The 21,453-nt window shown below is 41.7% G+C and overlaps 1 protein-coding gene across 3 annotated transcripts in view; it reads right to left on the bottom strand.

Moving 5' to 3' along the window:
• Positions 1–21,453, bottom strand: part of vps8 (VPS8 subunit of CORVET complex) — an 87,667-nt gene that overhangs the window by 27,364 nt on the left and 38,850 nt on the right. For 2 of the 3 annotated variants that reach the window (XM_084075339.1, XM_084075341.1), the window contains exons 16-35: positions 21,051–21,086; positions 19,122–19,212; positions 17,841–17,887; positions 17,159–17,248; positions 16,877–16,923; positions 15,026–15,248; positions 13,184–13,273; positions 11,483–11,534; positions 11,327–11,369; positions 10,968–11,040; positions 8,342–8,512; positions 7,584–7,655; positions 6,920–7,039; positions 6,253–6,309; positions 5,961–6,043; positions 5,721–5,805; positions 4,651–4,749; positions 3,952–4,041; positions 1,891–1,937; positions 654–798 (exon numbers count right to left, since the gene is read on the bottom strand). In XM_084075339.1, the coding sequence (XP_083931465.1) occupies positions 654–798; positions 1,891–1,937; positions 3,952–4,041; positions 4,651–4,749; positions 5,721–5,805; positions 5,961–6,043; positions 6,253–6,309; positions 6,920–7,039; positions 7,584–7,655; positions 8,342–8,512; positions 10,968–11,040; positions 11,327–11,369; positions 11,483–11,534; positions 13,184–13,273; positions 15,026–15,248; positions 16,877–16,923; positions 17,159–17,248; positions 17,841–17,887; positions 19,122–19,212; positions 21,051–21,086 (1,761 nt within the window). The remainder of the gene's footprint in view (positions 1–653; positions 799–1,890; positions 1,938–3,951; positions 4,042–4,650; positions 4,750–5,720; positions 5,806–5,960; positions 6,044–6,252; positions 6,310–6,919; positions 7,040–7,583; positions 7,656–8,341; positions 8,513–10,967; positions 11,041–11,326; positions 11,370–11,482; positions 11,535–13,183; positions 13,274–15,025; positions 15,249–16,876; positions 16,924–17,158; positions 17,249–17,840; positions 17,888–19,121; positions 19,213–21,050; positions 21,087–21,453) is intronic. The other variant, XM_084075340.1, reaches the window with a different exon arrangement.

Below are 21,453 nucleotides of genomic sequence, written 5' to 3'. Positions count from 1 at the left end.
TTCATGTCACTGGCTTCCATTGAAAATGAATGGTAGCCTGTAGCTTAGTATCTGCCAGTGTGAACACAGCATTAGAGATGATATTATGTATTGTTCAAATATTTGTTTCTGGCAAAGCTGTCTTTACTGTACGTGTATGACACACGTGACCAAAATGCCACAAGATAAAGCCAAATTAATCTTACAAACATGGGCTTTGAGAGTGGAGGGGGCTTGCATTCATTTCACTGACATTTTTCATGTCCTCTCTACAGTGGTGGAAAGTAAGTTAGGGTAGGAATTGCAATAGCACAATACAAAGACATCCTTCTATTCATTCACAAAATCTCTGTCTATCTGTCGGTAAACTCGGACCTAGCGTGCGTGTCTCATAAGACCCGGAGGTGTAATCCGCCGAATCATGGCATTTCGATCGGACCAACGGTTTCCGAGAATCGGGGGAAAAAAACACAAACATCTGTATCTGTCTGACCGCCGGTATGTGGTGGTGGTGTTCGGGGGATTTTATGCTTTGGCTTACCGGATTGGCCAACCCAAACAGTCTGCTTCGCGGATTAAGTGCTTTGATGCACACACCACACACCACACACACACACACACACACACACACACACACACACACACACACACACACACACACACCCACACTCTACCTGTAAGGTCTCCTCCAGTCTGTACTGCTGAGAGCTTTGGAGGAAGTCCAGAAGCTGCTGGGGGGCAAAGCGGCAGAGTAATCCCACATGCAGCTCATGGAGATCGGGCTCCAGAGTCAGGATGGCCCCTGGATGACTGCCTTCACTGGAGGACACACAGTCACCCGGATATGATGAGACGTACTGTACCGTATGGACCAGACATGTGGCAATGCATGTGCACAAACATTCACTATACTAACACAAAGTATTGTTTTATTTTAGTCATGTATACCTACAGTATGTCGGCGCATTGTTCTTTTGTACATTCCAGTGTTTATATGGCCTAAAGTTGCTTATAGTTTCTGTGATTGATTAGAGCTGTCCCCTTAGTCAATTCATCGATTAATTGGTCTGTTTGCTCTCAGTCTGTGTTTTGCTTTTTTCCATGCACATCTTATTAAATCTAAATATAACCCAGCTGTGCCGGTCTATAATTGCCGGGAGCCATTGTGAAATAGACATTAGAAAGTTCAGTTCTTAATCTCACCAGCCTGAAAAGGCTGGTCTCTATGATTGTATGCAGCAAACACAATTTTACATATTTCAATAAATCTTAATTAGTCCTGTGACAATGAATCGACTTATTATTCATTTAGTTGAGGACAGCCCTGGTTTAGTTTGATTAAAGGTAGGGTAAGTGATATTTTTGGGTTAAAACAAAAAGTATTTTGTTAAAAGGTTAAAGCACTATATTCTGATAGTAATCATTGCTATAGAGTGTTTGTTCAGTAACAGGAGTCTCCCCGTCTCTCCAGCTCTTTAATAAACAGAAAATACTGGAATAATAGTGTTCCAGTTCCAATTTTGCCTGCTCATTTCTTAGTGTCATCACTTCCAATTTCACTTGTTTAATCTATATCCTGATTGAGTTCTCTATCCTGATTGGATAAAATTGGAAATGAAACTGAAATTGAAACGAAAATGCATTTTCTGTTTTATAAAGAGCTGGAGAGACAAGGAGACTCCTTTTACTGAACAAACACTCTATAGCAATGAGTACTATCAGAATATAGAGCTATTTAACACTTATTTTAACCAAAGAAAATCACTTACCCTACATTTAAGCCTAGTGTTTTTCTTCAGCTAAAAATGCATGTTGGGACTAGAGTCAGATGAGTGATCACTAACTAACTAACTAGAGGCGTATCATTTTAGGTTGGGACACTCTCACACACACACACTAATGCTACTGTACCTTGGTTCCAGAAGGCAACCCAGGAATTGGAAAACCAGCCGGTCATCCTGGATGGAACCAGAAAGAAAGAGAGTGTTTAGAAAGAGTGAGAGAGAGTGAGAGTGAGAGTGAAAGAGAGAGCGAGAAGTGAGAGAAAGACAACGCATGAGATTAAATGTAATAAGCACTACCATTTGACTGATGGCATTAATATAGACAACCAAGTCAGTGGACATCATCTTCATCAGCTGAGCCTTTCCACCCAGGCACCAGTGAAGCTGTGCCTGGGTGCAACACAGTCCAACAAATCAGCACTTGAGAGATTTCACAGGGCAGAGAACAGATCTACCAACTGGAAGTATCTTCTGTCAGAGGATAATGAATTCACGGCCTGTTGAACACTTCCAACTTGTAAAAGAAAGTTCGATGGAAAGATTTCTCTAAGTGCCTTTCAGAGCCCTCCCTGCAGACCCAGTGGTTGTCAAGTAATTTACAATAGAAAAACCTATAAACTATAGCAAAGGCTACTATTGAAACTGCCACCCAAAGGGTTATTTTCTATTTAGCTGATTTGAAGAGCAGTTGGCAGGGGCTGTCCTTTAATTTAAGCAACATCCTTAAACAGAACAACAATTTCCCATTATTAAGCAACATCATTAAACAGAACAACAATTTCCCATTATTAAGCATATATGAAACACTAATATTACATTTACACTTGCCGTGTAAATGTTCACAAATGTATTCTCTACTACAGATGTGTAATGCTAGCAGCATTCATCTCAGCAGAATGATGACCATATTTAATGTAAATGTAGGTTGATAGGTTGATATGACAAATGCCTTGGGTTTGTCACAGTGTAGAGTAAAGATCCAATTAGATTTCTGAGGGTGATAAGATCAATTCGCGCGCACGCGGACACACACGCGGACACACGCACACTCTCTATCTCTCTCTCTCCAAGCGTTGGGTGGTGTTGGATAACATTATCACATAATAAAAATGAATATATCTCATCAGTTCAATCAGATTTTGGACATTTGAATGTGAAAAAAGATGCATGAAAACGCACACATGCACACCCTCACTCCTCAAGAGATTTGGGAACTCGTTTCCAATTAGCACCAATCACTCTGTCCACAGAAAGTATCAGGGAACTCATTACAGAGAGACACAGAATGGGAGAAACCACTCGTGCAACATCTTGAAAATATAGAGATTTCTATAATCAGTTTGTATCCCAGTGTTCCAGGAATCTAATATTAAAGAATAGATTATGCTTCCCCTATCAAGTCTGCAGCCACCCTATCTATTAGCTTTACAACAAATTAGATTTTGCATTTCATATCTGTGAGCATTTTCTTTATTTAATTTTGGTTTTATTTATAAATGTTTCAGCTTTTACTCAGACCAGACCAGAGTGTAGAGAGACAGGAAATTGAGTGAGGGATGCAAGAATCTTGGTTCATGAGATGGGTTGCAGGACCATTGGCCATGCGGGTGACAGAGCAGATGGAGATGCAAAATATATATATTAACTTATGGCTCATGACCTTTTTTTAATCAAATGCCACTTCCTCCATTGTCTTCCTCTGAAAGGTTACGAGCCAACCAGTGCTGACAAGAATTCAGGTCAGCCTTTTTTGTTTTGTTAAGTCCCTGACACACTGCAAGCGTCTGACACATCAAAATGCTTTTTTTTTTTTACATCAGCTAGGGGTGTCAATTGTTCGTGTCAAAACCTGTTCTATTTTGATTCTATTTTGGAGCGGTGGCGCCTGGCACCGACCCTCTGAAATGAGCTGGAGAAATGCTGAAAGATGACACGTGCATCACTGACGCTTTCAGTGTGTCAGTGGCAGTGACGTCCCACTATTACACTATTACTTTGGCAGTTAAAGAGTTAATGTGAATGAGTGGAAACAATGAAAGTATACCAAAACTTGAATTCTGCGATACTTTCTCTCTCTGCTGGGGTTCTTCAATATACACTACCACATGAAGAATAAAGGTAAAATACTGCACCTGTTGATAACGTAATTTTACATAAAAGTAACAAGTAGACTTCTCCATAAGCTCACCTGTAGCTGGGAGATGATTGGTCGCACTTCCTCAGGGAAATGACACGCCACCAGGTCAGCCGACTTGCTTGGGTCAAGGGTCACCAACTCCTGAAATGGTTGCAATAATAAAGTGTGTGTGTGTGTATGTGTGTTTCTGTGTCTTTGTACGTGTAACACACACACTCATCCTGTTTGACAGTTTCCCAGTAAATCTTTTCTAGTTCACTTACCCATTACTAAAGAAAACATTTTGATTGAGCAAGCAGCTTAAAAGCACTTTGAATTTGCACAGTATTCTTATTATGATACACGTATTGTTTTTTAATGAACCTCCTCTCCTCTTCCATTGGCTGTGACACTTGCTGTGGGCAATGATCAACTCTTTGACCTTCCTTTGAAGTCGGTGCGCGTTCTTATTTCTTCTTCAAAGCATGGATCTGAACCAAAGCGGTTCAGATCAACATAATGTTCATGCAGTAAATATATTTATATTGCACAAAACCCCGCAGTTACATGCAGTATGTATAATATCCCAATTTAAATTAGTTCACGAGTTATAAGCCTTTTATGAAGGAATTGTATTTCTCCAGGATTTTGTATTAGTTGGTTTTGTTTATTTATCTATCTTCTAACACCTGTTTCTGTGTGCCTGTGTGTGTGCGTGACTGTGTGTGTGTGTTGTGTTGTGTTGTGTTGTGTTGTGTTGTGTGCACCGACCTGTATGTGTTGCAGGGTTTTATCCCAGACAGTTTTTTTCTCCTCTTCGCCGTATCCAGGCATGGACAGCAGGTTGTGAATATAGCTGAAGATCTCATCCTGATACACACACAATACATTTAAAAAAAATAGCATTTCTTCTGCCAGTTAGTCCTTTTGTCAATTCCCAGATCCCCAGTGTATTCTAGTCCCATGTCACTGCTATCTCCTACAGTCGGTCCCTAGGGAGAGCACAGACAACCACTTGTCTCCTCTGATAGGTGTGACATCAGGTGTTCTCCATGTTTTCCCATTGTAGCCGAATCGGGAGCAGTACTGGCACCTGCCATAGGGGGTAGGGGGAAAAGTGGCACAGGCTGACTAAAAAAGCGATTTACAGTTTTTTCAACCCCGTCCTAAAAGGTTTACTTTCCGGAAAAGCCTCAAACATCTGTAGGTGTCTGGGACCGCTTTACTTTTTGGATGCGATGTGGCGAAAAAAGTGATCCACACTACGTTTGGACAGACTCTACCTCTGCCGGTACCCGCTACAGTGGGACCTCATCTCGGAGCTATATAGCGGAGGGAGTGGATCCAAATGGGGCCAGCTGTGCATAATTGATCAAATAAGAAACACATTAAACATAAGCTCAGATGATTCCAGTAAGAGAACTGAGAGAGCAGGAGATAGGGAGTGAGAGAGGAGTGAGAGAGACAAAACAGGAGCGAGATAAGGTACCGGAATGATTTTTCTTTTTCCTGTGTGTTGACCCACTCCGCCCACCCCGCGATAATTGCGTATGAAATCTTGACCCGTCCGCCAGCCCCCCGTACCACTAATACCCAGCCAAGCCGGACGCACTACGGAGGATTCAAAACCCTCAGCTCCACGGCGATGGGTAGGGACTTTACCCCTGCGCTACCTGAGCGCCCACACACACACAATTTTAATACTGAACAATTCACACCTTTTGCTAAGGTATTATTACGTGTGTGTGTGTGTGTGTGTGTGTGTGTGTGTGTGTGTGTGTGTGTGTGTGGGCGGGCGAGCAAGTGAGCGTGCGTGCGTGCGTGCGTGTTGGGGAGGTCACCTTTCTGAGAGGGTCTCTGAGGTAACAGTCAATGATCTTGTCAAACAGATGTTTCTTCTCATAGAGGAACTCACAGATCTGGTAGCTAGAGAGAGAGTAAAGCTCATGTTATACAGTACTCTCTGTACGATGGTGATGCTTGACCAAAAGAACTGATCCACAAGTTAACGCGTCACAGTAGCAGTAAAGGAGCAAGAAAGGTCTTGCCAATGGGTTGTGTACGTTACATGATCTACTCACAACTCTGCCTTCTCTGCCAGAACCAATAGCCTTCCTTCATCAAATTGGACGGCGCCCCCAACTTGAAGAAGCTCCAGCAGCACCTAGCCAATCACATCAAAGATCACATTACCTAACTTAGCCAATCATCTGGTGCAGGTGTGTGCGGTGTGTGTGTGTGTGTGTGTGTGTGTGTGTGTGTGTGTGTGTGTGTGTGTGTGTGTGTGTGTGTGTGTGTGTGTGTGTGTGTGTGTGTGTGTGTGTGTGTGTGTGTGTGTGTGTGTGTGCGCGCGCGCGCGTGTTTTTTACCAACCTGCTGTCTCTCAGTGTGTCTTGAGTCATCATCGGGACTACAAAGGAACTCCAGAACCTAAACAACAAATCAGAAGGGCAGCTGAGTGGAAGTGCATGTGGGATACTGTAATGGCTTTTTCCTACTTTCCGTTCCATTGCATAAGCTGTGAAATGTTAATGAAATGGCCAATCAGTTAAGCCGACAGGTCGGGTTGGCCAATCAGGGACTTACAATGGTTTAGCGGCACAAACGAGACGTGACTCTTTACCAATCCGTGTAGCCTATTGTGGCTACTGTCTCTTCCATTGCATTCACTGTCACTTATATTGACCTTGCGGCACAAACGTTACGCAAACTCAGCTAATCAGTCAAGCCGACGGGTCGGATTGGCCATTCAGGGAAGCCGATACGTACAATCTCCCGAAAACACACAGAATTGGTGTGTCCTCCTCAGACCCGAGTTCAGACAGATACAGATATTTGTGTTTTTTTTCACCAAATAGCCAAGGGGTCATATGAAACACGCACGACAAATTTGAGACCACTTTCTGATTTACGCCCGGGACAAACTGACGGACAGAGATATTAGAGATAATCATGGCTCTTGTGGTCAGTTAAAAGAACGACCTGTTTTACAAAAGGGTTTTGTACAGTACAGTTAATTTTAATCTAATGACACTGTTACCTGGTCAAAGAGTTTCCTGTTGACAAATAGAGTGTTGTCTGGCTTAGCCAACTGACGGGCCAGGAAGGTAAAAAGCCCGCCCACCTGGGAGGGGGTAAAGTCAGAGTTGTCCACCATCACCTGGGTAAGAATACAGGCAGATATTAGTTACCCTGAACCTTGGATAGGGAGGTAGGGAGATCTTCCAGCAAATATCCTTGTTCGTATTTACAAAACAAGCATGCAAAATAGTGCAATTCCATCAAGTGAATAGCAATGAAAATGAAAACATTGTGCAGTACATCACACATTACATTACATTATTACATTACAGTCATTTAGCAGACGCTTTTATCCAAAGCGACTTACAATAAGTGCAATCAACAAAGGTAGGGAACGAAAGCTACTAATCACCAGAGGTTATAAGTGCATTTTCTGCAATAACAAGCAACCAAGAGCATACCTAGCGCTAAGGTAAAAGTGCAATATATCAGCTACCTATTTCCTTAAACAGATGAGACAAAGTAGTCAAATGAGCAGGAGCTAAAAACAAATAATTGTATTGACTAAACAAGATCCAATAAACAATTCAACAATAAAACAAGCATTCGTACAACTAGTTAACAACAAGTAGGCCAGGCAAAGAGGAAGCAACCCAAATATTTGAATCTGAAGGGAGTCTTACCTGTAGTAAGATGTCAACTATTCTCTGCTGATATTCCAGAGCCTGCTTGTCATTCTTAAAGTCTTCAAATGTCTACAGTGGATGGAGGGAGAGGCAGAGTGAATTGGAGAACAAATCAATTAAATCAATTAATTAATTGCAAGGGCGTTTGACAAATCGAATGAATGAATCGAATGAATATTACGAAAATATTTTCTGTCCAAGTAGATTTTGAACATTATTTTGTCTGGAAGCAACATCTGTTAGCAAAGCTTGTGTCTGCTCATGTCAAGTTTCATTGTTTTATTGTCATTCTGCTCATTCAGCAGGTAGGATTATGGCAAACATCAGGCTGTTGACAAACTGGATAAAGTCTTCTATCAAATCACAAAATGAATGCTTTTTTACAATTTATCAGGTTAACTTACTTTATTAAAAGTAAATCAACTATGGTACTCTCTTTGAGGTTTGAGAAATGAAGAAGAAGAATTTTAACAAAATTATCAAAAAATACCTGAGAATTCAATCTCATTTGAATACATTTAATTAAAATGTACTATATTTTAAATTGATTTTGACTGAATGGAGAGTGAATTGACACTCACTAGCGTTACTGTGATTTAAGCTCCACTCATCCAGTTGTCAAAGCCCTGAAAGCATTGGACAGCTCGACGATCGAAAATCAAATAAATTCTCTCCTGAGCCAATGTGTCGGACAGGCTGATTGGTTGTTTGGTTTGATTGGCGGTCCGGCAGGCCTATGGGATGCAAGGTTCTACCTGTGTGTCGAGTTGTACTTCCTGGTTGGATGCGATGTTGCTCACCAGGGCGAGAACATTGAGGAACTCCCTGGTGTCAAAGTGGAGGAGTGTGCGGATAAAGGGGAAGACTTCCTCCTCGTCATCACCCGACTCTGCTGCTGAGTGGAGGCGAATCAGGAACTCAAACACCTGGTGCATGGACAAGCGTGTGTGTACACACACACACACACACACACACACACACACACACACACACACACACACACACACACACACACACACACACACACACACACACACACACACACACACACACACACACACACACACACACACACACACACACACACACACACACACACACACAGGCACATATTAAGTGCACAGGTGTAAAAAGATTATTCTAGCATGTAACAAAATCACACCAAAACACTGTCATGTGAACACAAAGCGCAGGCACACATCCTAAAGTGCAGCAAACACTCTTATGTCTGATTTGTACTTGGCTGCAACTAGAGTGCACTTGTTTTCTTTCTCCGGTCGTTCCAAGTGAGTGGTGTTTGTAAAAAACAAACAAGTGAACTGAGTCACTGATTATTTCAGATAACCGATTTTACGTATAGGGTTGATGGTTGAAATTATAAGTGTGTGAATATTGTAAAGTGATCTCAGGGAAAACTAGGTGATAGGGATATGAAGTACGGGACGGGGTGCAACGGTATGAAACCAGTCAATTTGGAGTACATGTTGCAGGCGGGATTTCGTGCCAGTCTTCTTTTCTTACAATACAACGGATCTCTAAAAGAACAAATCTATCACTTTGGTCTCCTGAGCTTCATCAAGAATGAAACCAGATTGATGTCATGCTCCTGTCACTAATGCTTAACATGAGTCAGCAAAGCTGATCTCAGTTGTGCTGGATAGGTTAAGTATTAATAGCATGTTCCTGCTACAATAGTCTGACCAAAATGTCTAAATTCCTTTTCAGCCCTACTACTTAAACAGGCAGTCCACAATCCCACTGTGGCCCGCTTGTTGCCATGGTGACCACATACATTGCCGACCTCTGACACTCGAGAGTCGTTGCCATGGTATTACAGTTTCATGGATGAGATGAGTGACAATAGAGGGACATTATGTTCCATTCTCTGTCATCTCAACATCACCTCGTCTATAACTGTGAGTGTTATGTATCTAGAGAACTGTTTCCCAAACACTGGGTCGGGACCCACTTGTGGGTCGCGGACACATTTTTAGGGGTCACGAATAAATATCCCTTCATGTTTTGTTTCCTAAATTTTGTTTTCAATTATTATTTGAAACCATTTCCACAACAGCGATGAAATATTTGATATTTAAAGTTTATGGATATCTTCAAACAGACAAAAGTGCCATGTGGAGCTGATGCTGCAAAAATGTTCCACATCAAAAGCTCAAGTGGTGCAGCTTCTCACGCACAGAACTGGACCGTATCAGATATATGTTTCTTTCAAATGCCAGCCTCTTCTTCATGGCAATAGAAAAGCGATCAACTGAACCCCCCCATCCATCTGTCTCTCTCCTTGCTTTCTCTTTCACAAACACACAAATCCAACCTCCTGTTCAAATTCACACAAACCCATGTCACGTTGACATTTTGGTAAACAGATGCACATAAACATTCTCTCGCAGTGAGGTCACAGCCAGTGGGCTCGGTAGCGGTTCGGGAGCGGTGGAGTTCACTCCGTTCCGCTTTCCCTTTTGTCAGTGGAGATCAGCATGACCAGCCCACTCTGTGGGACTGTGTTCATGAGGAAAAACAACATATTATTCTTCTCACTCTCCTCTCTGTAGGGCATTGGTTCTCAAAGTGAGGTCCGGGGACCCCCAGGGGCCCTTGGTGGGGGTACCAGGGGGTCCCCAGCTAAGTGTCTTAATAAAGCGGCACAATCGTTTTAACCCCTTTATCCATGAAAAAACGTGAATATGTGTGCAAATGAAAACTTTGAGAACCACTGCTGTATGGGAAAGGTGGATCTGTGCATGTGTGCGTGCATGTGTGTGTGCGTGTGTGTGTGTGCTGCTGCATAGGATACTCTTAACTCAGCATGGTGTATAGAGTTGTCTGTGCTCAATCGTCATCATTTTCTAACCCAGAGCGTATTACATGATGAGTCATCATGTAGTCGTACGCAGCACTGAGAAATTGACAATGCCGCCGCAGCTTCTCACTGCACTCACAAGGCAATTGTTTAGACCTTCAAAAATCATGATAAGGGTGCTTTTTGAAAACTTGTGTCTTTGTTTATTCATTAAAGGGACATAATAAACCCCTTCGGAAAAAAAGAAAAGAAAACATTGTTTTACCCCTTTCAACCTGGCATCCCTATTTTGAGCATTATAGGCGAACAATAACATTTTAGCATGGTTTGTGACCATAATAATATACTATGCTAGTTTCTCAACACTGAACTAAATCAATCATTCAAATTATGCCTTATGTGTGTCACAATTATGCCAAACACTGGAAAAATAGGGCCTAACTTAAAAAAACCTACTGTATGATTTTATCATTTTACCCAAAGCAGCGCTCTCTCTCTCTCTCTCTCTCTCTCCCTCGCATGCACACACACACACACACACACACACACACACACACACACACCTGGTTCTTGACTTGAGGTACCAGGTCTTCAGGGATGTCCCCTAATGGATAGGCTCTGCCAGCCAAACAGCAACTGGAGAGAGACGATTACGATTACAAGACTTTCTTATCCAGAGCGACTTGCAGGTGCAGAATTAGAGTAAGCAGAGTAAGCACGAAGCCTAAGCAACAAACTGGGTAAATAGTTAAATGTTTGTTTTTGTTTTCTGAATATTAAATATGTGAAAAATTCTGTATAAAGATGCCCTTCATATGAATTCTACAGTACAGCAAAATAACTTTAATGGAAAGCTTTTAATACTGTAGATCTCAACAACCTCTTAACGGCCAAAGGTGCGTATGTGCGTGTGTGTGGTTACCTTATATACACCAACAGCTTGTTCCCCATTGTCACCTGCTCATCTGTCCAAAGATGAAAAAAAGACAAAATTAGAACTCCTCTTAATCATACTTTTATTGATAAAGTGTCTCTTATGGACACTATGAACCTTGGGGAATGTAGTGTCTGGGCATACCTGTCAGGGCCCTCCCCTCTCTAAGTGGTGGACCAATGACAGCAAAGAGTTTCTGAAAAATAAGTTGATGAAATGGGGTTGGTTATTACAGTATGTTAATACCGTTATTGTACAGTAAGACTTGTCTTTATGCTATGCTTTCCTACTCCATGTGTTCCTATGTCCAATTCATTAAATTGAATTACCCTTGCTGCAGCAATGAGTTGCACGGTATACCAATTGCTCCTGTTTGTTTTTGTGTCTGGACAGTATAACTGAACCAAATAGCTTGAGAATGAATGTGCGGATGTTCATGAGAACTGGTGGGGATTATTATATTTTAAAGAAATCATGGTAAAGGTCACAATCTAACCCATGGTCAAAAGGACATAATAGGTCATATCTCAGGAATGGAGATAAGTAGAACAAGAGATGTTAATGCGGGCGGGCAGGGTTTGCACCCCAACGTGGGGTATTTACAAAATGTATGTTTTTGATTACTTTGCCATAGTTGTGTGGCATATGTAAATCTTCTTTAGTATGACACATATTTGTTATATAATAAATGCATTATGTCATTAAAAAAAAAGAAGTAATTAACATACTGTATAAATGTTTGACTTTGACCAGCCTTTAACCTTAGTTTCTGCCACTGCACTATACGAGGTAGGTAGGTTGGCTTTTTATGGCTCGTAGGTTGGCTTCTTATGGCTTGTCAAATGATTTCACAAGCCCACAACGCCTCGCGCTGCGAGGCGTTGTTGGCTTGTAGATCGGCTATTTTTTGGCAAAGAGGTATAGGTGTAGAGGGAAAAAAGAGCAGACCAAGTAAACAAAAAAAAGTATAATTTACTTGAGCACCTGCCCCTCAAAATGTCTGTGCACGCCACTGGGTTTCACTGCCTTCTATCTCACTCTGTTCAAAAAGAAACATTTTTGGAAACCCTTTTTTCACAGTCCCCTAAATGCGTACGCGAGTGTGTGCTTGTGTATCAAATGTTTCACAGCCGCCTGTCAAACTCAGGACTTCCAAACTAGCGCCCTCCACACACCCGTCTTCTTCGATCCCTTCCTTTTCATCTCTATTGAGCAGTCTGCTTAAAGCGAGACCAAACCAAATAAGAGAGAGAAAAAAGACAGAGGCGGTCCTTTAATCTTTCCCTCGGCGTGCATTATTGAAGGTCACGTCAAGAGAAACAGACAGAGAACAAAGTTGTTATGTTGTCAATTTTGACCGCCCTTTCAGTTCAATTTCAATTAGTTTTCAGTAGGGCATGTTCTTATGGGGTGTTTTTCAACTTCTCTTAAGTTCTCCCAAAAGGCAGCAAATGAAAAAGAGAGCAATACAGACAAAGACAAAGTCTGACTGAATGTGAGGACAAGGTGAAAGACGGATGCAGCGTGACTCATAATATGCAGAGAGACAGCGGGGTTGTGTCTGTGTACAATATGTGTTGAAGGACCATAATGCCGTCAATATATTTCATTGTCTGTTCACACCTTCAGCCACATTTCATACATAAACATAATATTTTTCCATGAATGCCTTTATTTTTACATCTAGTTTATGCATATTTTATCCATAGTGATAGTAAAACCGAATATAATTTAGTCAATGTTGGCTAAACATCATTGCACGATTATTAAGACATGGATAATAGAACGTCCGGTAAAGTTGATTTCAGTGTACTGTACATGTTGATGGCAGGTGTGTGGTCTTACCTCCATAGGTGTAATATACTCATTCATGCCACTGTTGAAAACATATATCACAGCATCATAGAGCTGGTTCTCCCAACACATCTGGACCACCTAGTCACAGGGTATTACACACACACACACGCATGCACACGCACGCACGCACGCACGCACACACACACACACACACACACACACACACACACACACACACACACACACACACACACACACACACACACACACACACACACACACACACACACACACACACACACACACACACACAACAAAATGGTGCTAATTAGAACAAGTGACAACACCTCAGTGTTGTGTATTTTTACTGCAGTTGAGTTAATTGGTTTGACTTCTGTCAATTGTAGCGTGAAAGACACACAACACCAGTACAAAAAAAAAGCATGGGTTCCCGAGGCTACAACACCAGAGGGAGCTCCACTGATCTCGTTCAACCCAGATTCGGCACAAACATGGGGTTAAATTCGTTCCAGCTATGCCACCAAAATGTGGAATTCCCTACCAACAGACATCAAAAAGTGTGACTCCTTAAACCCTCCTTCAAAACCGCCATAAAAGAGCACCTGTCTGCAATTTGTAACTGGTGCTAGAAAAGTCAGCTTAACACCAGAAATGCTGTTACTAGTTACTATAATATATAATACTGTTACTAGTGTTGATGATGTCTTGTGTATTATCGTACACATATGCAGGACCACAATGGAAACAAACTCCTAGGGCTTTTTATGTTATCCTTTTAGCATCATTGTAAAATCGTACCACTGTACTATTTGCGAACTGCTAATAAAGTATTCAATCAATCTTTTTAAGAGCCCCATCCCCATTCTATGTGATTTGGCGTCATGGTTCTGATTCTAGAGAACTGTAGCCTATTCTGTTAACTCCAGATGTAGTAAATTTATTTTTCGTTTCCAAACAAAAGGCTTTGATCTGAAACCGTTGATACAGAGACATCTAGGAAATCACACAGCAGTGGAAAAACTGTTGACAATGATTGTTTAACATTATCTAGCTACCTTGTAGGCTGGCTCTCTATAATGAGACAGCTGCTGGCTTCGCTCCACACAGTCTAGTGACACCAGCTGCACCATAGTTGCCGTGTCCTAGGCTTGTATTTTAAATGTATAAATATAAAGCCCGAACCCGACATGAGCCTGAGAAATGTGTGAGAAATGAAGGGCTCGGGCAGAGATCTTACACTCTGATGTCTACGAGTCAAAGACGTGTCTCTGAGCAAGACACTTAACCCCTAAAAGCTCCCCCTGTCGTCAGCTGGGTGAAACTGAAACTGAATTTCCACTTGTGGGATTAAAGGTAGGGTAAGTGATATGTTTTGGGGTTGTTGTTTTTTTGTTAAAAAGCTTAAAGTACTATATTCTGATAGTAATCATTGCTACAGAGTGTTTGTTACGTCACAGGGGTCTCTCCAGCTCTTTAGTAAACAGAATATAGTACATTTTCAGGTAGGTGACACATTTTAAGCAAATCAGGAAAGAGCACTGAAAATACATTTTCTGTTTAATAAAGAGCTGGAGACATCGGAGAATCCTTATATGGACAGGACACTCTAACGAGCACTATCAGAACATAGACCCATTTTGCAATTATTTGAATAATTGCAAATCACTTACCCTACCTTTAATAAAGATCTACAAATGAAAAGTTTACAAATTAGGATCTGTGCTAGTGTGGCTTATGCTAAAAATGCTATATTAACACAAGAGAATATACGCATGCGTACACTATGTCATGCAGGTACACACATGAAGCCCCCAATGGTCACTCTTAGACATGCGCCTCACATGTGCACGCATGCATGCATGCACAAACCTGTTGTATGTCTAGACTTGTCACGTCCAGGTGCACTATGCAGCTCTCCAGGCTGTCCATCATGTTGTTGCCATGGTAATGAGCCAGCAGGTCCTTCATGACAGGCGTGGTCAGGTGACCCAGGCGCTCGCTGATGATGTAAGACTCCAGGGACTCTAAGAACACGCCTCTGGCAACCACGTTCTCTGCCAGCCGACCATAGATCTGGTTGAAGAGCAGGTCCCTGGATGGAGGGTGAACAGTTAATCAAACCAATCAATTTAATTGATTATAAAAAAATATTGATAATCTTAATTGATCATTCTTTTGGGGAATGTCATTATAGCCCACTCCCCCCTCTAGACCATTGGTTCTCAAAGTGGGGTCCGGGGACCCCCAGGGGTCCTTGAGGGAGTTCCAGGGGGTCCCCAGCTAAATGATAGATTCGGCACCAAATGGACCCTTATGGGTCTGTAACTCTGAGAGTGTACACTCTCAGAGTTAAATTAACATTGATTTTACGATATAAATTGGGGTCCCAGGGATAGAAATGTCATTAAATGGGGGTCCGTAGCCTAATGCATGTCAAACTGGGGGTCATTGAAATTAAAATGGTTGAGAATCACTGCTAGAGCCGTAAAAATCTTCTCTTATGGGGGTCCCTGGCATATCTTTTCAAATGGGGGTCCGCGGGCTAATAAGTGTCAATTTGGGGGTCCTTGACATGAAAAGGTTTGAAAACCACTGCTCTAGACTACCTTGCACAGCACACAGCGGACTATAGTATTGCTCAGGAAAACATGACTCATAATACAGTACATCTGGTTACAAGTCTTCTTCATGTAGGCAAGTTGACCAAGATCGCTTATTTATAGCGAGAGCAGAGTAGCTACAGTGGCCGGAGGCGTGCATCTGAACATCTGAAGGTTGCACTGTAGTGTAGTACTGTAGTGTTTTGTGCGTTAGCAGGATGGAAAAATTACAAGATACGCTGTGATCGGCCTCTCTGATTCTGTTTTTGTGCATAGTACTATAACACATCTTTTAGAAAAGAGAACAAATACTGGTGTTGTTTCTTTGTGTCAGTCTCGCTCTTTACAACTAGCCTATATAATCAACAGGGAAATCTGACCTGAATCAAAGTGAAAAACGTAAAAGAAAATACAGGCTGGTAGAAAAAACTCCCCATTGCATTTAGAACTGTAGACTCACTCCAAAATTTCCACCGTAATCTGAAGACTCCACCTTAGCCCTTAGCACTTGATCTAGCCTTGACGCCCTTGCAGTCTTATGCAAAGCTAAAATGTAACTTAAATAGCATGTTATTTAGACAATTGCCAGGTTCATTTGTTGACCTGGAATCCTATAGTTTGCATAGTTTCAATGTACAGATTATACATGTTTTGATATTACACTGTTTAGACTGATGCTACTGTAGGTTCTTGGCTTACCTATGGTCCTAGATTACTGAGGCACTACAATGTTACTGTTTATGTTTACATTGCTTACTGTAAGTGGTTCTGTATAAAGAGCGTCTGCTAAATGCCTAAATTGTAGTTAAGTGCTCACAGATTCTCCATGCATTAAGGCATGGCTAGGGAAGAAAATTATGCCAAATTCATTCCCCACTCATGTAAGCCTCTTATATTTTCTGGAAAATAACAGTTTTTAGTTTTTGTGGCCCGTAATGATGTTGAACCATATAATTATGTGTTTGTCTGTTTGATGTCACAGACCTCTAAAATGGTATGAGTTGCCACTTTGTGTGTGTGTGTGTGTGTGTGTGTGTGTGTGTGTGTGTGTGTGTGTGTGTGTGTGAGAGAGAGAGACACACACACACACACACACAGTGTTTTGTACATGTACACTTACGTCCTCTGCAGTAGCAGACAGTAATCGACCATGACAGGGACTACTTCCTAGAGAGAGAGGGAGGGAGAGAGAGAGAGATTAACTCATTATGGTTTTGAACCTCATAGAGTGCTATAAAATAAGAGTTGTCTTAACGGCTTAAAAACCTTGAAAGATGTTTCCAAAATATCAGATATAGAAAATAACAACATGTAATGTCTTACAGATGTAGAAATGTGAAAATAATAAGAAAGAAAGCAAAAGCCTTCAAAGAGCTTTTAACAACAACAATTGTTCTGGCACCTGAAAGTGCTGCTCCATTACTTGAATCTTGCCGTGTTCTGGACACTTCTTCAGTGAGCGCTCTGCAAACTGGAACAGAATCTCTACCATCTGGAAGCACGCGTGTGCGTGCATGAACAGCACAAAGACAGAAACTTGATGTAGTTTTAGACGTAATCTTTTTAATTCATTTAGTTTTAGTCACATCTGAAATGTTTTAGTTTTGGTCTAGTTTTAGTTGACTAAATATCATAAGATTTTAGTCGACTAAATCTACAGTTGATTTAGTCGACCAAAATGTCTCTTGGCGTTGCGATGCCTGATTTATACTTGGCTAAGTGCTGAAAATAGCAGATCTACAAGCTAACATGTCGCAGCGCGACACGTTGTGAGCTTGTAGATCAGCAATTTTCGGGGAACGACACCAGTGCACAGCCAAGCATAAATTGCACAGGCAAACATTTTTGTCTAGTTTTTATTTGTTGACGAAATTGTCAATATATTAAGTCATAGTTTTAGTCATCATAGCTTAGTTTTTATGTGGTCTTTATTTAGTTTTCGTCAATGAAAAAAAGGTAGTCGACGAAAATTTTTCGTCATAGTTTTAGTTGACAAGATTAACACAGACAACAAGCCTAACAAAGTCGCACAACCTTTTGGTTTGAGGGGCGTGGAAAAGTATGATCAGGGGCTCTTTTCCTACCTTGTCAGCGACCACTCCTTTCCTCTTTGCTGGGTCTCCAAACAGACCTAGCAGAAACACACAGTCTATTATTGTATTTTTGAACAGGAGGAGGCTACCATATACTATATTCATAACACACACTATATGCAATTTGCTGTATTTCATTGCATAGGCCGATGTGAAAAAATGTGGGCAGAGGTCGACCGGTGCCAGAGCTTAGCTGATCACGGACTGACGGACGGACGGTCAGGGAGCAGAACATAGTCGGCCACGCCTTCGGCATGGTGGAGACAAAAATGTGTCCAGTACCCATTATCAGAGTAAGCCACCAACCTGGGAGTTCAGGGATGTCCATATATGGACAAAAAGTGGACAAAGACAGACAGAGATTCCTGGATTTATAGATAGAATTTACAGATTCCGAAAGAAAAATCCGAAAAATACCTACTTCCTTGGCCAACTGGCAGTGTGCACAAGAAATGTGTCACTGATTGTTGTGTATAGTCTGGTGACAGCAATATGACAGAGTCAACTGACAGACTCAAGGATACAAAGAATTAGGGGGCGCACAGATACGGACCAGCGCTCCTCTAGACAACCATAAGTTCCACGCCGTCAAAACTACAAGACACCATGATATTATGATATTGATTTAGAGGCTGAAGAGCGTCGTAAAACCGTGACGTCATTCATTCTCAAAAGAGAACTGGCTGGCCGAAAGAGGTCTATATGAATACCTCTCTCTATTTAGTCCTGTTAAAACTTTCAAGCATCGGGCCATCGGGTGGCGCAGGAGTACAAATTCACCGCAGTGCATCTTATTTTGCCGAGTGCCGATATGAACACATTTGGCCGTGTTAGGGGGAGGGAAGCCGGGCAAGGAGGGTGATCTCTGTCTCTGCGCGTAATCCTCCGGGCTGGGCCAGCGCCTGTCATTGCAGGGTGTTGAATGGGAGGCGTAGAATAGAGGCGCTATGTCCTCCCGGTGGTGGCTCCTCACTGGCAGGTGAGCCAATAGGGTACAAACAGGGGGGAGGAATTAATAGCCATAATATTGGGGGAAAAGGGGTGGGGGATATAAAAGAAAACATAAAAAAACTAAAATAAACTCCAGCATGATTCATACTAGGGCTGATTCTGTATTGCTTGACGAAGAGTCCGTACTAATCGCTATATCAGATCAGATTGTCAATTGTCAATTGTCAGTGATTGATTCATTAATTGATTGATTGACTGAGTGACTGGCTGACAGTCTGACTGGTTTATTGGTGGAATGTCTGGTGTTGTAACTGTGCCTACCCAGCACAGCCTTGGCAGTGCCCTCGTGGAAAGACCAGGCAAGCGACAGAGCCTCCACGAAACGCTCCTGCTTCAACAAGCAGTCTACACGCTGTGGAGAGAAACAGAGGACAGAGATATGAGAGAGAGAGAGACAGAGAGAAAGGTGAGGGCGATGCAGAGGGAGAAGTGGGGATTTGAAGGGGGGTCAAGGAGCAGAAAAATGTGAGTAATAGATGATAGATAGAGAGAGAGAGAGAGCGAGAGAGAGAGACATGCCATTTTACGTGACGATGAATTGTCACACAAATAATTGCGATTAACGATTTAATTGTGTTTTTGTCGTTGAACACTGGAGCATATGAATAAAAATTACATTTCTGATTGGCTTTTAGGCTTTGAAGTTACACAGGGCAGATATGAAAAATAATCTAAATACACAAAGGAATGACCGGCATATTTAATAACTTCATACTTTATACATTTATAGTGGAAAAAGCCCATCTACAAGCTCACAACGCATCACATCACGATGCGTAGTGAGCTTGTAGATCTGCTATTTCCACTACTTTTTGATCACGTTTGAAACCATATGAATATTCTTCAACATGGAAACGATTATGACGATTATGCAAAAATAATTGCGATTATCTCAAATAATTGCAATTAGACGATTATGTAATAATTGTGACAGGCCTACGCCGTAGGCCTGCGAGTGCTGGCACAAATGGTAGCTGGTTTACTCATGTAAATCATCGGTTCTCAAAATGGGGTCCGGGGACCCCCTGGGTTCCTTGGGGGGGTACCAGGGGGTCCCCAGCAAAATTAGTTAATAAAGTGTCACAATCATTTTAACCCCTTTGTCCATATTTTATACTTTGGCCATTCAAAAATAGCAGATATACAACCTCATAGCACGGCACCATGAGCTTGTAGAACTGCTATTTTGTTTTTATCTTGAAAATGTGTGCAAATCTTTAAATGTTTTTTTTTTTAACACAAATGTTTGCTTCTGGGGTACAACATATTTTCAGGTGGTGGTCCGCGGCCGCATACATATCAATTTGGGGGTCTCTAGCACGAAAAAGTTTGAGAACCACTCATGTAAATGAGACAATCCTGCATTCATCATACACCTCACACACATCTGTGTCTCCTACTCTATTTAGCATGCATAGACACCGTTTGGCTCCGGTGCTAACTGCCTCTCATTAGAACTAGAGGGAGAGCAGTCATCACAGAAACATCCACAACTAGAAATGTGCGCTCAGTACAGCGCTAATAATAATATACTTGTACAAAGCATAGGATGGAGGCATTCTGTATGACAGCATAAATGTTAAGATCTTAGAAATAAAACATGGCCATTTTGGACTTTTCTCACAATCAATGCCAATTCAAAGCTTTTAAAGGAGTAGTTCACTAAAAAAAATCGTATTTGCTATCAATTACACGCCCCATGAAGCCTTGAATTCATGGAGATTTTCTTTTTTGTGGCATTCCTAAGCCAATAATTTGATGACCGGCGGAGTCACTCAAAGAGGCTCCTTCTGAGTGTCCTATTGACCGATGACCCCGTTATCAAATTATTGGCTCAGGAATGCCACAAAAGCTTAAAAATCTCCATGAATTCAAGGCTTCATGGGGTGTGTAATTGATGGAAAATAAGTATTTTTTGGGGTGAACTACTCCTTTAAGCTACATGTTAGACAATGGTGAGTGTCCATTTCATTCTCTGGGCCCCCTGATCACTGAAGGTTTTGGGTAGACAAAGTTCTACTGTGATGGTGTTTCACACTACACTTTTAACAATGCATAAACTGTATATGCTCCTAAAAACATAGTAAAGCTACTCTACCTAGAAAGGTGAAAAGGTAGTACATGTACTACAAACTGATATAAATGATATATTATCCATACAAGTATGCAATTTTGGTTAGGTTCACATACCTCTCTCCAGTTCCTCAGAGTCATAATGTGAGCCGACTGCAAGAAAGAGAGCAACACAGCACTGGTTAGAGACAGACAAATGTGCGTACGAGCACGCACACTAACACACACACACACACACACACACACACACACACACTAACTAAACAGGAACTGGTTCCAGCAAACACACAGACGCAGTCTTTTCTACCGAGAGGACTCAACCCAATAATTAATGCATTAATTACGGATCAACGAGTGGGAAATACTTCTGATCACACTCTCAGAATCTTTGCAATTCACGCAGCAATCGCTTCCTGTCAAAACCACTGAATTTATTTCCACCACATGAGGGGGCAGAGCTGTCCTGCATGGTTTGAGGTAAACCTGAAACAAAGCCGGTTCAAGGTTCCACTGCACGTTC

This window comes from Gymnoscopelus microlampas, assembly GCF_963454915.1.
Source record: "Gymnoscopelus microlampas genome assembly, chromosome: 13".
NCBI classification, from domain to species: domain Eukaryota; kingdom Metazoa; phylum Chordata; class Actinopteri; order Myctophiformes; family Myctophidae; genus Gymnoscopelus; species Gymnoscopelus microlampas.
Note: the sequence above shows the minus strand (reverse complement) of the source record. Positions and strands in the feature narration are given on the sequence as shown.